Below are 16,656 nucleotides of genomic sequence, written 5' to 3'. Positions count from 1 at the left end.
ATCCCCCAAACCAGGTTGCAGAGCCACAATCATGTATGGAACAATGATTATTAATTTTATTTTGCTCCTTGATTACACCGTATATTTTTTAGTTGCCCCCACTGTTACTCCATCCTTTGTTGCCCTGGATTAATTATTTGACCCTCTGCATTACCTCTTCCCCACACTCTTTTGCTCCTTAATTGCAATAGATTAATTGTTCCCACTGTCTTAATGGTTTGTTTCACTGTACTAATTTGTCACCCAACTACATGTTGCTATCTGGTTGCCCTAAATCAATAATTGCCAACTGTACTAATTGCAGCCCTACCTTTTTTGACCTTGTTTGTTGCATTTTGATTCCTGGTTCTCCAAGATAATTTGCTGCTAACTGTATTAATTGTCACAGCACTGCAATTTGCTCCCTGGTTGTCCCAGTATAATTGTACTTTGCTTGATGGTTCTCCTAGAGATGTGATGTCAACTTTATTAATCCAAGATAAATTGGTGACAACTGCTTTAATGGTCACCCCACGGTGTCATGCTCCATATTTCCCCCAGGTTCATTTTCGTCCCACAGCATTTTGCTTGGAATTGCTGTTCCACAGTTTTTATTCCATGACTTCCACAGAAAAAACTATTTTGCTGCCACTATGTTTTCCCTGGATTATTTGGTTGCCCCATTTATGAATTGCTTTTCCTACTGCATTAACGTGTTGTCCCACCGCATTTGCTCCCTGGTTGCCCCAAAATAATTGTTGCCAACTGTACAAACTAAACTCACTGCTGTATTTCAATCTCTGGTTTACTTAGATTGCTTGTTGCCCATACCATTGGCTTGCTGGCGGTCCCAGATAAATTGCTGCCAATTGTATCAATTGTCGGCCCACTTCATTTTTCTACCCAGTTGTCCCAACATCGTACGTTGCTTGATGGTCCTGAAAGATCAAGTGCTACCAACTTTATGAATTGGCTCCCCAAGTTTTCATGCACCCTGGTTATCCTAGATTGATGGTTTTTAACTTTATTAATTGTTACCCCATATTTCTGCTCCCTGGTTTTCCTAGATTGTTTGTCTCACAATATGTTTTACACCTTGGTTGTCCTAAATTGTTGCCTCATGCACTTTTTATGTGGCCAGGTTGTGCCAGATTTATTGTTGCCAGCTGCATTAAGTCACCCACTTGTTCTTAATTAATAGTTGCCCCAGTGTATCTTGTTCCTTTGCTTTCAACAGATTAATTGTTGACAAATGTATTAATTGTTGCCCCCTGGTTTTCCTAGATTGCTTGTCATACACTGTATTTTTGCTCCCTGATAGTCGCAGATTGTCAGTCTTCTGCATGTTCTCCCTGTTTGTCCGAGATGAATTGCTGACAGCTGCTTTAATTAATAATAGTGCCCTGGTATTTCTAGATGCATGTTGCCCCACTATTTTTCCCACACTGGTTCTCCTAGAGTAATTGTTTTCTATTATATCACCCCAAAGCCTTACTGCTCCCTGGTAATCAAGTTTCACTGTTACTGCACTGTATTTCTTCCATATGTCCTGGATGATGTCTTGATCGCATTCCTGATGTTTAGCATTAATCACTGCACCACTGACATTCTGCCTCTCAGCGGGTGACTTACCCACCTGTCAGAACAACCCTTTGTGCATGAGATGGACCACTCCAACTAAAGAAACAGCCCTAGGACAAGAGAGATTACTCCAAGTTAAGTGTACACCTACAACCCCCTAAACTGTCACAACAGTTTTCATTGCAGGACACCTGCAATGTTCCCTAAAACTGCCATAAAACCATATGATGACCAACCCACACACAATTTTCTCTGCCCACCGCACAACAAACACATAGTCATATGTACTCCGGGGGGACACAGCCTACAGGCGCAGTCCTTCCTGTCACATTTAACTGGAATGTGACAGCCACTGGTACATCAAAGCATCTCAGGAAGGGGGAAGGCAACAGCTACCTCCAACCATGGCCAACCCAATTAAAATATCAAAGGCTCCATGGATCTGCCCTCTCTATTGACTAAGTTCTGCTGGTGGCAGCGCATACTGATGAGAGTTAATTGAAACAGGCATGTGATAGGCCTGATCGTTGAACTGACAAAAGGGGACAGGAAACCCAACCCCTCTTTGATGTGCAATATGTCAACTTGAAACTAGCTCCCACCCCTCTGTATGAAGGGCAGTTAATGGCATGTCTGAAACAATTGTTTACAGTAGGCAACCCCTGCAGGGAGACCAGCTTTCAGAAGGAAGGAGTATGTGAATTGATGGACACAGAAAGTCTGTTCTCGCCACAAACATCGACGGAGATCAGTGCTTTGATCAGAAGCCACAGGGAGCTCAATTAACCAGCAACACTTTGATCTACAATAGACAGGAAGATGGTTGGGACTTAGTGTTATATTTTGTACCCCTTTACCTTTCCTGTTGCAAAGCACTCTGGTTATGACCTCATGCACAACAGAAGATTGTTAGTGGGGACATAGGATTGGTTCATTAAGTTAGGCGTAGCCTGCACCAATCACTGGCGCCATTTGGCTTTAAATGAGGGCTGAGCCCCTCACCTAGCAGATCATCCAATGACTTTGAAAGGAGTGAGAAGAAGGAATCATTTGGACCCTGGCTGAAGGCACAGTCTACCTTACATCTTGCGCCAGTGAAGGAAGGCCAGGATTTCCAAGAGGGAAGCAAGGTCCCTCCCCTAAACATCTCCCAGGGAACAGAGGGAGATTCTGAACTCAGAGGACCCATCCAGCTGCTCCAGAACTGGTAACCAGCCAGCACACAGCATGCCCTGCTTGGTTCTGCCAGCAAGCTTCCTAGGTGGGAAATGCCAGAGAGTCTCTGACCAAAGGACGAGGCCATTACCTGCAAACACTCTCCTCAACTTTGGGCTCTCGGCCTTAAAGGATGACAGGAGCTCTGTGAAGAAGCTAGGAGGAGTGCCCCAATAAGCATCAACCAACGTCCATCTTTTAAGGACACTTTTGAGACAGTCGACGTCCCCGAGTGACATTTACGGTCCCTTGTCCCCTTGACCCCTTGCTACCTTGGTGCTAAAACCAAATAACCTTGAACAGTTCAGACTGATTGCTTTCCCGACTACCTCCCTGTCAGTATCCAGAGTGCATCCCTTTCCTTTGTGAAACGGTCTGTCCTCTGTGTTCCTTTACAGGGTGGCTGTATTTTGCAGTGTGCTAGAACTATCTATTGTAATAATAATAATATAGATATTTTTATGCAACCTTGATTGGACAGTCCCTTTTATCATTGGGTAATAATTGTTTATTCACTGTGTTGCAGCTAACCAACGATCCACGACCTTGCAGAGATCCTTCTGTTCCATCCAAGTTACCAAATTGGATAAGGAGGTTTATAATTTACTTGTATTTCCAATCTGTTCGGATCCCTTCTGGTGTACTAGAGGTGTGGGGCTGATTGATGGTTTATAAACCGATATTCCTCCCTGGACCACTGGTGCCCCGGATGTTGATTTGTCACACCAACTATAAAACCATAGTAAATCAATCAAAATGAAATGATAACAGGTATCCAAACAACCCAACCAAAAGTCCTCTGACATCCTAATTCTTTCAACATCTCTTCAGGCAATTGCCTGCATTTGAAATAGATGGCCTTCACTCACACAAGCTGTCAGTTTAATGCACATAGTAGCACTACTAAACAAGAGAAGAAACACTGAACAACGAAGACTTTCATTCGCAATCACTGGACCCTCACCACCAAAAGGGCCAATATCCAGAATAATTTCTCTTCAGGAGTGAAAAAAGAGTACACCTCATAACAAACTGCTCCCTACCCACAACTGTGTCTGGAACCAAGCCGGCCAACCAGGCCCCAAAATGAACCTGTTCAAAGATGAGTGCAACGTCTCACAGACCCTCGAAGCCCACACCCCAAAGTAGAAACATCTCAGGCAAACCTGGCAACAGTGAGGAATTGGAAAGAAAAGTTCAGAACCAGATGCCTTCCCATCTATGATCTTCTCTGTGGGAACGTAGAAGAGCTACAATGTATCACAGAGACTTGTCTCACGGAGCACTACGGAGCACTACTCAGCAATTATACACAAAGCCATCTCAAAGACTACAAGATAATAATTAGCACCCGAACAATCAGCAGATAAGTAGCAATTAAACGGGTTAGCAAAGAGCCTATCAATGTTAAAATCCCAGCATTTGACAAAATCCCTGACTGTGAATCTCTTCTCCTAATCTGCTCCTCCTCGTGCACATTCATGCTGATCTTCCTTCTCAGGTACAGAGGGATTTCATAAAACAAATCTTTTGCATATAACCTGGCTGATGAGGATGCCAACCTCACAATAAATCACCAACGCTTCACTATATTGAGCTATGACAATCTTTGGCTGGAGAAGGAGGGCACTTCAGCAACAGACTCACTAGCTTCAACAATGCCTTACACTTTATACAACTTTATACAACAAGTTAAAGGACCCATCCTCTCAGCCAGTCACACGTGGTATGGTGTTTCTGTGGTGACATTTTCACCACAATGTCATCCACAGTTATCTGAACGAGAGCAGATTCAGGGTCCTCTGCCTCTCCTCCCCATTCAGTATCTTACCTGAACCACCACTATTTCCAAAGTCAATCAATGCTTCATAAACCCTTATCAGGCCCTGAAAGGGGATCCAGCTGGACAACCATCCGGGAAACCTTAAAGCATCCAAACCAAAGCTCATGACTGAAAACCAGATGAAAAATCCAGATTATGACATCCAAAACTGGATAAACTACAACCTTGACATTAGGACACCTAGGAAGTGCCTCAAAATCACACAAATGAAAAGAAATGGGCTAATTGTTTAACCCAAATTGTTTAACCCAAACTAATCTCATTAAAAAAGACACACAAAGGCTCAAGAGAATCTGGAGAGGAAACAACCTCCCAACAGGCAAATTGGCGTATCATTGACAACTCTGTGACGCACAGTAGAAACAATCAAAGCAAAAACACTGATTACAAACAGAAGAGGGAGTTAGCCGAACACACCCAGAAGAAAATCTCCAAACTTTTCCACAAGTTCAAAGTCCATGCAGCCTACACCAATTGCAGCAATGGAAAAAGTTTGAAAGAAACCATATATCCCAATACTGAAAGTTTTTTGTCTCTTCTCCAAGATGTCCTACAGCGGTCAATGTTAGCAATCCATCAGACTCACCAGAAGACCTGTGCTCCCCCAGTGTCTATAAGGCAATACCACAAATAGGACATCCTTTTAAAAAAATAAAACACAAGTGGTGATGTCTGAAAGGTACACTGATAATTGCCTATGAGCCGAAACATGTTTGGGATGCTTGTGGACTCGACCAAGCAGCTCGCGCATGTCTTCCCCTTCGGGGTGGGACCCTGCCTGATCTGCAAATGGTCTTTCCCCTTTCTACATGGGCTTGGCAGGCTGAAGAACATTTGTGTACAGGCGCGTTATAAATGACACAACATATCATAATGATGGTCTGGAGGGTTGCCCAGAGTGATGCTAGAGGTTAAAATTAATTTGAAACATTCCGGCCTTCATCACTTTTGTTTACATCGTAAAAAAACAATACAGACAGCAATTCATATAGTGCACTTATCCTGCCGGACATCTCCCCTGCTTTCAACATTATCAGACACAAGATCCTACCTAAAAGGTAAGAGGACATAGGATTAAAAGGAATCGCTCTACACTGCATCATGACACTTCGGTCTGAGTATTGACACAACACCCATATGCCATTTACGGTCATGTCCCTGCAACCTTAGAGGTAGATTACCCTATGGATACCGTCTCTTTCCTCTTTCTCAGCATCTACATGATGCCATTGATGGAACTTATTAACAATGCGGGTATCACCTGCTTCAACTTTGCAGATGAAACCTGCGTCTATAAGCTCACAAATGCCTCTACACTGAACTCACTGGATGTCACGACATGCTTCACACGTGTAGACTCCTGGATGGCAATAGACCAAGTTAACTCAACCAAAACAGAAACACACCCACAGTTCCCCTGCAAATCCCTGCACCGAAAATCCATGTCTTTGCCATGTGCCTATGACAACAGCCATTAATCTCAGACTTGTGATGGGAATTAACCTCACACATAGGTAAAGTCTCTGTTTGGAACTGCTTCTTTCAACTCCAAGTGAGCCAACGCATCCTGCTCTACCTGACCTTCATGCATAAATTCCATCAGAACATGCAACTCATTAGCAAAGTTGTATGGGAAAATTGACTCATTGGGGTCAGGCTCTAAGAAAATCAAACAACCACTGCCACACACATGTGACGGACCAGCACACAACACATCAGCCAAGGAGTATGGAAACTCAGAATGTTTGTGGCCAATCTCCCCAAACCCTTTTAACTAAATCACAGTCCCAACAACCCTTACTACCAAATGGGGCAACTGAATTATCAAACAACAAAACTGCTATTTCAACTGCCATCAGCACAAACCCAGACGGAACCTCAGCCAACAGCAGCCCATGCGCAATGCCACTGGCCAGACATAACTTCTGCCTAGAAGAGAAAACATGAGAAATATGCAAAAATATGAAGCATCAACACCCAACTCACTGCCAAAGGAATTTGGGAGATTGCACTCATTCAGGTTGGTTTCCCAAGCAACATATCAAGTTGTTTCTGACCAATACCATCATAACGTGCAATGGGCAGTATTAGCATAACTGGCCTAAAAACATTTAATCTAAAACATTTTATCATATTTCTTCGAACTTTTTTTTCAGTCAGATTTAATTAGATATATATATGGGGTGGGTAAGGATATAGATTAGGTTGAGGGGACGTGGGGGGGAGTTCCGGGGGTCTCCCCCGGCCTTTAAGACTTAAAAAAAGGTCAAATAAATTTGATCAAATGTGATTAGGTCAAAAGTTTTAGGTCACATAGACCTAAACCGCAATGGGCCAGTGCACACGCGTCACCCTAGGAGCACGGAGGGAAAACTCATTTGGTTCGATCTCCCCCAGGGGTGGACTGGTAATGTAAAGGTGCCCTGGACATTTTCTTCAAAGTGGCTCAATATTACACTGTGCAAGCAAGCCCAAGCCCTCTAATAAGAGAATGGGGGTTCACTAATAAGAAAATGTGGAAACAATTGGTCCAGATCGTGATATGTAAGCACATTTGCCCAGATATAGGGATAAAAACGTCCTTAAATTTAACAAAAAACGGACATGTAACATTTGGCAATACAGCATACTGGAAGCTTTATAACAAATGGTTTACTTCAAATGAATAGGCGGGGGAGGGATGGTTATATTAATGGGGCAGAGATTATGGGAGAAAGGTAAGAGGAGCAGAAAACCAAGTGAATCCACACAAACAAGACCCACTGTGCAGAGGCCCACTGGAAAATCTCTAGAGTTACCAGTAAGCCAGTCCACCACTTATCTCTCCATGCCCTTTCTACCTAAAGCCCTGATGGAAAGGAATGTTGCCAACAAAGGGCGCAACCAGACTCTCAAACACTGAATGAACCATCCAGAACTGGTCAACTCCCTCTTACCCAACCCACACTTTCCTTCCTCACTTCTCGCATCCACACCTTGGTGCACCTTAAACTACCGCACGCGGCAGGATGCTGCTAGTTTACACACCGTACTGTCAGGCAACACCACCACTCCAGTCCTATCTAACCCCTCACACCAGCAGACAGCCAGATGCCTTCGGGGTGGAACATACACGGTCTTTAGGAGGCCCGTCCCATCGTAGATTCACACTAACATTCAGGTAATTCCATCCTGCAAGCAGCAACAGTGGAGAGTTCGCCCCTGCCATTTCTCTCTGTTCCACTAACAAGCCTATTGCCCCTCTTTTCAGGCAGGGGAATGCACAGAGAGGGAGCCAAGATGTAGAGGGTCACTATAGAAGACCTCTACACTCTCACTCTCACTATACGCGACACCTTGCCAGCTGACAAATTCCCCACAGTTCTAAAACTTTGTTCCTGGAACACTCGTGGACACACCCAGTTGACGACTCGAAACGATGCCGATCTGGTATCATTCGACGTGATTTGTCTTCAAGAAACATGGCTCGTCGACAAACCCATCCTGGATGGCTACGACGTAGTCCTGGCACCTGCAAAAAAAGGCCTTTTAGGCCGACCATCATCCGGATTACTCATGGCATGTAGAAATGGTGTAGGTTTAAGAATGAAAGAAACCTTGCTGTCAAACCAATCCATACTGGCAGTACTCATCGATCTTGAAGGCTGTGAAAGGACGTCAAGCACAGAAATAGCGATCTTGAACACCTACTGGAATCCGGCAGCATTAGACGCAAATAACTTCACCCATATGATGGAAGAAATAATCGACGAAATTCAGTCAAATCGCCAAGTCTCGTGCTTCATAATCTGTGGAGACCTCAACATCGCTCTCAAAAACCCCAGCTCAATAGAGGAGAAAAACTCCAATTCGACAAAAGCAACTCAAAGAGGAAAACTTTGGTGCAAACTGATGACCTCACGGCATATGTTAAACCTCGACACGGTCTTTTCAGAGAAAGACTGTTTGCCAACCTGGGAACAGAGAGCGTTGCGAGCAACAATTGACTATACCTGCATCTCCCGTCCCTTTTTGGACACCGTAACAACCTTTAAGGTGCGTAAGACAATAAACAGTGACCACAACCAACTAATAACAACGTGGTCAACCAACTTCCGCAGAACCAGCGACGAACCATTTGGCATTGAAGTAAATAACCAGAGAAATCAGCTAAAACTTTCAACGTCGGCAGTAAGGAAGCTCACACAAAGATACTCCGAAGGGGGTATGTCGGCAGAAAATCCAGAACCTGACTACGTGCCTCTGCTCATGGCATTTTCCACAAAAAAGACAGCTCAAATCACCGACACCAAACATAAGCATACCTATGATGCCCAGTTAGCCCAAAAAAGACGCGAACTTCGAAAAATCAAGAGGCAACTGAAGCAAACACAGTCCAGTGACCAGGGGTCAAAACTAGCAGAAGCCTCGAGAAACTACAGAAATTGGGTTAAAAACCATCGCTCAAATCTCTACCAACAAGATTCGGAAAAAGTACTGAAGGCGATTTGCAGCAACAAAGCAAGAGAATTTTGGTCCCTCATAAAAACCACGTCATCATAAAAAAAAAACTCGATTATCAATTCAATGGGGGAGCAGAAATGGATCGACCACTTTAACGCTCTTTGAATCTGCAACCAAAGAGGACGTTGGGCCTAGAGAAAACGACCCCTCGAGCTGGTTATGTTTCGATGACCAAGAAGAAATCTTCGGGACTCTAAAAAAACTAAAAAACTCACGAGCGGTTGGCCCAGATGGGATTTCCAATATGGACCTTAAAAAAAATCTGGCAGAGTTGTCAAAACTACTAAAAAAGATCTTCATGAGATGGGCAAAATCTAAATCCATTCCACCATCCTGGACCAAGGCAACCATCGTCCCGATTTATAAAAAGGGGGATGTGTGTGACCCTACAAATTTTCGGCCAATCGCCCTCCTAGACTGCATTGGAAAGGTCGTCGGAGCCTTACTGCTGAAAAGGCTACAAACTTGGACTAAACTTGCACCATGCCACGATCGTTTCCAAACTGGCTTCAAAAAAAATATTGGCACAGCGGCGAACATCCTGGTCATCAGCATATTAAAAAGCAAGGTCCTTGAAGGAAAACCAAGATCTTTTGTGGCTTTTGTTGACCTTTCCCATGCCTTTGACCTGGTAGATAGGTCACGACTTTGGTCAAAACTTGAAGGATGGAAATGTCCAAAGGAGATCCTTCTACCACTGAAGGCCTTGCATACAAACACCACCCTCAGAGTACGATTAACCCCGCAAGGTCAAGTCTCAGCAGAAATCCCCACAAGTAGGGGGGTCAAACTAGGTTGTCCTCTCGCTCCGGAGTTATTTCTCGCATACATGGGCGACTTCAGTGCAACAGAAGATCTTACAAAAACCTTTCCGCCAAAACTGGCCGAGGTACAAATCAGCCGCCTTATGTACGCCGACGACCTCGCCCTGTTCGACCAGACCCAAATAGGCCTACAGAGACAACTGACAAACCTGCTACACTACACAGCGAAAAACAATCTACAAATCAACATAGAAAAAACAAAAATACTAATTCTAGAATCAGCATCGAAAAGATCGGACAAATTCAAATGGTATTTAGAAGATACAGAGATTGAAAGAACAAAAGAGTTCAAGTACCTGGGAGTGACCCTCGACAGTTCCCGCACAGAAAGTGCAATGCAAGAAAGCCTGAAAATAAAAATCAGAAAGCTAGCAGCACAAGGCAAAGCTATAGATCTCAAATTCGGAACATTTTCAACAACCCCGGTAATTGAATTCTACAAGAAAAAAGTAGTATCATCAATTACATACGGAGCCGAAGCAATGCCCCAAATTCCAAAAAAACTCTGGACAAAGCTGGAAGGGCATTTTTGGAGAAAAGTGTTGTGTTTGCCAAACTCAACTTCAATGCCGGCGATTCGACGAGAACTGAGCCTCCTCTCTTTAGCAGGCACGATAAATATCAACTCGGTCCTGCTCTACCGCAAGTGCATTGCCCAAGACAAACAAAACATCTACACAATGATTGGCGAGGAAATGAAAATGGACACAGTGAAAATGTTGACAAAATGGAAAGCAGAAAATTTAGCATCACTGGATTCAGTAGCTTGTACAGAAGCTGACCTGTCTTCAAATCCGGTCAGAGTGACCGAAAAACTCAAAAATCTGGACTGGTCAATCACCATAGCAGATGCTACAGCAAATAAACTTTTAAGTCATCTTCCTCATACCCAGTGCAAAGTAAATGAACTTCAGAGGTACATTAAAAAATTCCCAAACAGAGCTTCCAGAAACTACCTACTCAGGATAAGACTAAACTTAATCGAAACAAACGACATTCGCCACATTCGAGGTATCTCAGAAACAAGCGAGTGCCTATTCTGCCGCGCCGAAAAGGAAACAATTCGCCACCTACTAATGGTCTGCCCAAAAAAACAAGCAATAAGATCAGCTTACCTCGACCACCTACTCGCAAACGAACACTTTGATGCGGACCAATGGTGGCTAAAACTGATTGGAGGGGATCGAACAACATGGCAAATCGCCTTGGTAAAGATCATCCAAGAAACATTGAAAATCCTGGGCATAGGCCCCTGAGGACTCGAGGAAATAAAAGAACAACATTTTGTAAAGTTCCATTTTGGAACAAACACAAGTAAAAAAAAAATAATAATAAAATATACAAGACCGGTTCCGCAAAACAAAACAAAATGTGTCTCTTTCAACAATGCCTGTCGGACGAATAATATTCCTGGCCTCTGCCCAGCAACAGCACTGCTGTAACTTATGAAAGAACAAGCCCAATTCGGTCATCCTCCCATTGTAAAGCACTCTGTTGCTCTTGAGCTAGGTTTGTGATGTGAGCAATATAATTAATTAAATAAAGACCACTTTACATTACACGAAAGTGTGATCGGCTAGAGCCCTGTCTTCCTCGCACTCACCCACACCTGACACACTTCTAGCCTGCTCTGCTCTCCAGATCACGCATAGCTTTGCTCTCCATCAAGTTAAGAGCAGTGGTGTCAGCAAAGACTAGAGAGAGACTCCCATGATTCAGCCGAGAGGAGGGCATGGTGATTAGATTGGCTTACCAAAGCTTAAATGACCTAATATGACAGCAAACCCGATTTTGCTGTGCCCCAAAATGTGATGCCATCACCGTGCCAGAGCAAAGACAGAGCTGGTGACTCGGTCTAGTTTACTTTGTTATAGAAGTCAGGAATAGAAAAGAGCAGAATAGGTGAATGCGGTGTAGTCTGCAGTCAAACACTATTTAAGTGTTTACATGTTCTAGAGTTCTGTAAGTCCAGCTATGACTGTGCTCCAGTGTTCCTGGACCATCTAAATGTTGCACAGTATTTTATTTCCGGAACGGTCTAATAAGAAGCTAACAACAGTTCCAAATTCCAAACAGATTGTTTTGGGAGAAAATGCGTATGGATGTAGATTAATTGGTCTTTCTATTGTATTTGCATTGTATTAAACAATATACAGAGGTCTTTTAAGTATGGCTCGCTGGTGGCTGCTCACCTTCCTTCTAAGCCAAACAATGCTTTATGGTGGCTCACATGGATTGGCAGAGGCACACGCATACATAGTACACTGTCTGGGGCTCACATATAAATTGTGCTTGCATCATCCAAGTGATGCAAAACCAGTCAGTAAAGGAATGCTGTTCGCTTTAGTTCCTGTCCAGTTCGACCTCTGGCTTTCACTTGCACACTCACTGATCTGTGGCTCCATCTGTCCAGCCACGTGCAGGCGGTGTCCAGCTCCGCTTCCTGTTCCACCTCCATCAGGGCCTGGGCTGCTCGGTCCCCGGGAGCCAGTTCACTGGGGAGTCCTTGCACAGTCATAGGTCCAACCTTTACAGCCATTCTGCGTATTCTCCTTTGAGCGTCAGGATTGGAGAATGCTGCCCCAGAACCACATCAGACGATACACCTGAGGGGGAGAGCAGAACAGAACATACATGAAGAGGTGCAGGCAGAAATGGGGTACTTTTATCTGGTAGTACAGATTAACTGTTTCCTGATAAGCCAGTTCCACTAAAAGGTTGATAAAGCTGACATCGTGGCAGCCACGTGTAAGAACCGATACGAACAGAAGACCTCTGATACCTACAGGTTGGCATCCACACTACAATATCAAAAAGAGTGTGTTGTCAGTAACAAACCCCAAAGGAGGTTCAGTTATGCTTGGTGGACATGTGCCAGTAGAAATACCCACTTGTATCAGTCACATCCGGTGACTTTGGTTGTATAATTCGTATTCTTTAAATAATGTGAGTTAAAAAAAAGTAAGTTCATTTTAATTCTTTGAAAATAAATCCCAAGCTGCACCTCGTCGATGAGACCCAACCAGGCCAAAACATGTCTGGGAAGGCTTACCTTTCTGTACAGAGGGGGTTGCAGTACCAAGGCTAATTTGCATGTGGTTGGTTCCCTTCTGCCGGGGTGCAGATGGGCTAAAAACAATTGCGTGGATGGTTGCTTAGAGCTATGTCAGTTGTTAACATTAATTAATAACCTTCCACCCATCACATGCGTTGGCTATTGAGTCACATGGCTTCAACAAGATTATGCTTTATGAAGTGGCTCTTGTAAAAAGTGTAGGTAGCACAAAGCACGCACTACCAGCTCTGGTGGCTTTCTTGAATTTTAATGATGATACCTCTATAACTGGATTTTGACCGATTTTGACCGAGTTATTTTCCTATGAAACATTGGCATATTTTGACTGCACATTAGATGTCGCTGTTGTACCAAATATTCACTACCTAAGTATGCATTATTCATTGCATGCAAGGACCAGAAAGGAGTACAACATGATTTCTTTCTTGCTTTACTTTTTAGCTTGCTCGCTGAGACTTAATAATCAGGATGCCAACACGAGAACTTCAAAGGGCTAAGCACTTCTAGCCAGAGATACTACACCGTTAAAAGTACAGTTCAGGCACGTGCAAGCAAGGCTTCTATACTTGTATGGGCAAGTGCTAGTACTTCTCAATAGCGCATCAATACCTTTAATGGAACAGATTGGCAGTTCTCAGCAGAGTGTACTGCAACGGGTCAATAATGGTTTCTCTAAGTTGGATGGGTGTCATTTTAAAGGGGAAGGACCAGCGCGTCTGTTTCCGGTTGATTTAAGCTCATTTGGGACACTCCCGGGACTTTTCACCAGGAAAGCTGGTACAGTACCAGTACTTTTCATTAGAGTTGATGTACCTTCACTGGGACAGTCCTGGTACATCTCAGCAAGTAGGTAACCCCTCCCATGGGACAGTATTAGCCCATCTCAGTAGGAAGGCTGGAAGGGAAATGCACCAGTAGACTATCTACAGTGAATGAATGTCTGGCAATTCTTAACATTACATATTAGAATCTTTTTTTTTTTTGTGTGTTGCAAATGTTTTATTTGAAAGGGCAATATAAATAGGTGGGAATAACCCAGGCAAACGGCATTCAAAAACTTAAAAAAAGTAAATGGATTGCAAAGAGATGTATTTACATAAAAGAACTACAACGCGGAAGCTGCCATGACATGGGAAATGGGTGAAGGGGAAACGGTCAAAGGTAGAGGGTCACAGATGCTATGCTGTTTTACTGACAAGTGTATCTATCTCTCACACGGCTGACTGCAGCAACTGGAATTCCTAGTCTAGAAGACTCTTTCACATCGCGGAGAACCTTCTCGAGGGAGATCCCCCTCTCTGCACAGAAGCCCTTGAGAAATTCCATCTGTGAGCAAGAGACTTCCAGAATTACGTTAGTAATATCAGTGTCTGGAGGGAGCACATGCTGCAGTAGAATGGCGCTGATTTGCAGTCCCCGGATGGCAGAGGAGAGTTCAAGTACAATGTTTTTTTTTAATTCATATATTTACATTTATTTTACAATATAAAAAAGAATAACAATCGAAGCACAATACATCAACTACAAAATATGCATATAATGAGAAAATAGACAAGCAGAAAAAAACATCCCTCTTTAAAAAAGGTAATTAAATCTACCCCACATTTCTTCATAAAGAGACAATTTGCATTTCAATTTATAAATAAATGTTTCAATTCTTGAAAGCTTGTGCATTTCATCTGTCCAATCTTCGTGCGCTAGAGAAACCCTGCTTTTCCAGCCCCGAAGCATCAATTGTTTCGCGACAATGGCACCCCTAAAAATACATTTTTTGTGGGCTGAACAGAGATCACCAATCTCAGAGTCATCTCCTAGTATCATTGTCTTGAAGTGTAAATTTGGATCCCCACTGGAAACCTGAATACAAGTATCACAGACCTCAGACCAGAAGCCAGAAACTCTCACACAAATCCACAACATATGTTCCATGGAACTAACTGCATTCATACAGCCCCAACATTCATCACTATCTATCATCCCTCTCAGGTGTATCTTTCCTGGACACCAATAAACCCGGTTAAGAATTTTGAGTTGTGTCATCCGTTCACCAAGGTTCAGAGAACACAATGAGACATTTCTACAAATATTTTGCCAACACTCAGGTGTGATCTCGGAGCCAATCCTCGTACTCCATGCATTCCGCAGCATGTCCTTACCACGATAATTCGACACAATCAACCTGTACACCCTACTCGCTAAGCCACCATCCTTGTTCTCAGAAGTTGCAAGGAAAGTATCCAAGTTCATAGTATTAGCCCAATCAATGTCCCCCACACATCTCTTGAAACGTCTGTATGCCGAATCCGTCCGAGATCCCACCTCTCTCTTAATTCATTAGCGGTCATCCATCGGCCATTCCTCTCAAGATCACCAATCTGTTTAATGCCAACAAGAAACCAATCAAGCCAAAAAATTGTTTTGGTTTTGTCCCTACTCTTAGGATTCAACCAAATAGAAGACCTTAAACATCTGAAAGCATCCTTACCCAAAAGCAACAGCAGATCACTCCAAGCAGTGCGCAAAGATGTCGTAACCAATTAACTGCATCCATGATCTTTAGTATTAGTAGTCAACATAGCCTCCCGTCCTAGCGGACCAAAGGCATTAGATTCCACTAGAGCCCACTGATCTGGATCGGGACACAAAAACAGAATGAAAGCATGAGAAGAAAAGGCCAAATGATAAGCTTTAAGATTTGGTACTCCCAATCCACCCTCAGGAACTGGAAGCTGCAGTTTCCAGATGCTAAGTCTTGGGGGTTTCTTATCCCACAAAAATTCCAGAATGAGGTGGTCCAAATCTTTCCAATACCGATTACTAATCTTCAAAGGAAGCATACTTGTTACAAAATTTACTTTAGGAGCCAAATTCATCTTAAGGGCGTTGACTTTACCCCATAATGAGAGATTAAGAAGCGACCATCTATCAAGATTCATTCTGCATTCCCAATTGATGGCACTCATATTCTCATCAACGATATCCATAATCGAGGGAGATAACCAGATGCCTAGATAGCGCAATCATACATCGCACCACTTAAATCCCAGTCCAGTCACCAAAGTCTTGTCACAGCAAAAAGAAAGAGGCAGAACTGCAGATTTTAGCCAGTTCACCTTGTAACCAGAGGATGTGTAAACATTTCATTAAAATTCGCATCAAACATGGGAGAGATTCATCTAAATTTTTAAGGACCAACAAAAGATCGTCCGCATAAAAGCACGTTTTCTGTGTGACACCCCAACAGCCCACTCCATCCAAACCAGGGACATTCTTCAGAGAAATGGCCAACGGCTCAATTGCCAGAATAAACAAAAGTGGGGAAAACAGGCATCCCTGACGAGTGCCTCTTTCCAAAATAAAGCCTTCTGATCTGATTCCATTTGTGTAAACATCAGCCGAAGGTTCAGAATATAAAAGTTCAATCCATGAAATGAACTCCATCCCGAGATTCATTCCTTCGAAACTGAAAACAAATAGTCCCAATTAAGCCTATCAAACGCTTTTTCAGCATCGAGGGACAGAACAGCGGCATCACAATCCATCTCATTGGCTTTCTCAATTGTGTGAAACAATTGCCGAATATTACTGGACGTTCGTCTATTCTTCATAAAACCAGATTGTGCCACACCAATTAA

At 43.3% G+C, this 16,656-nt stretch overlaps 1 protein-coding gene across 4 annotated transcripts in view; it reads right to left on the bottom strand.

Annotated features, from left to right (window-relative positions):
- Window positions 1-16,656, bottom strand: part of LOC138503489 (F-box/WD repeat-containing protein 7-like) — a 733,637-nt gene that overhangs the window by 673,282 nt on the left and 43,699 nt on the right. For all 4 annotated transcript variants that reach the window (XM_069623260.1, XM_069623261.1, XM_069623259.1 and 1 more), the window contains exon 2: window positions 12,335-12,551. In XM_069623260.1, the coding sequence (XP_069479361.1) occupies window positions 12,335-12,484 (150 nt within the window). In that variant the 5' untranslated portion in view covers window positions 12,485-12,551. The remainder of the gene's footprint in view (window positions 1-12,334; window positions 12,552-16,656) is intronic.

This window comes from Ambystoma mexicanum, chromosome 11 (genome assembly GCF_040938575.1).
Source record: "Ambystoma mexicanum isolate Mex_15411 chromosome 11, UKY_AmexF1_1, whole genome shotgun sequence".
Taxonomy (NCBI): domain Eukaryota; kingdom Metazoa; phylum Chordata; class Amphibia; order Caudata; family Ambystomatidae; genus Ambystoma; species Ambystoma mexicanum.
Note: the sequence above shows the minus strand (reverse complement) of the source record. Positions and strands in the feature narration are given on the sequence as shown.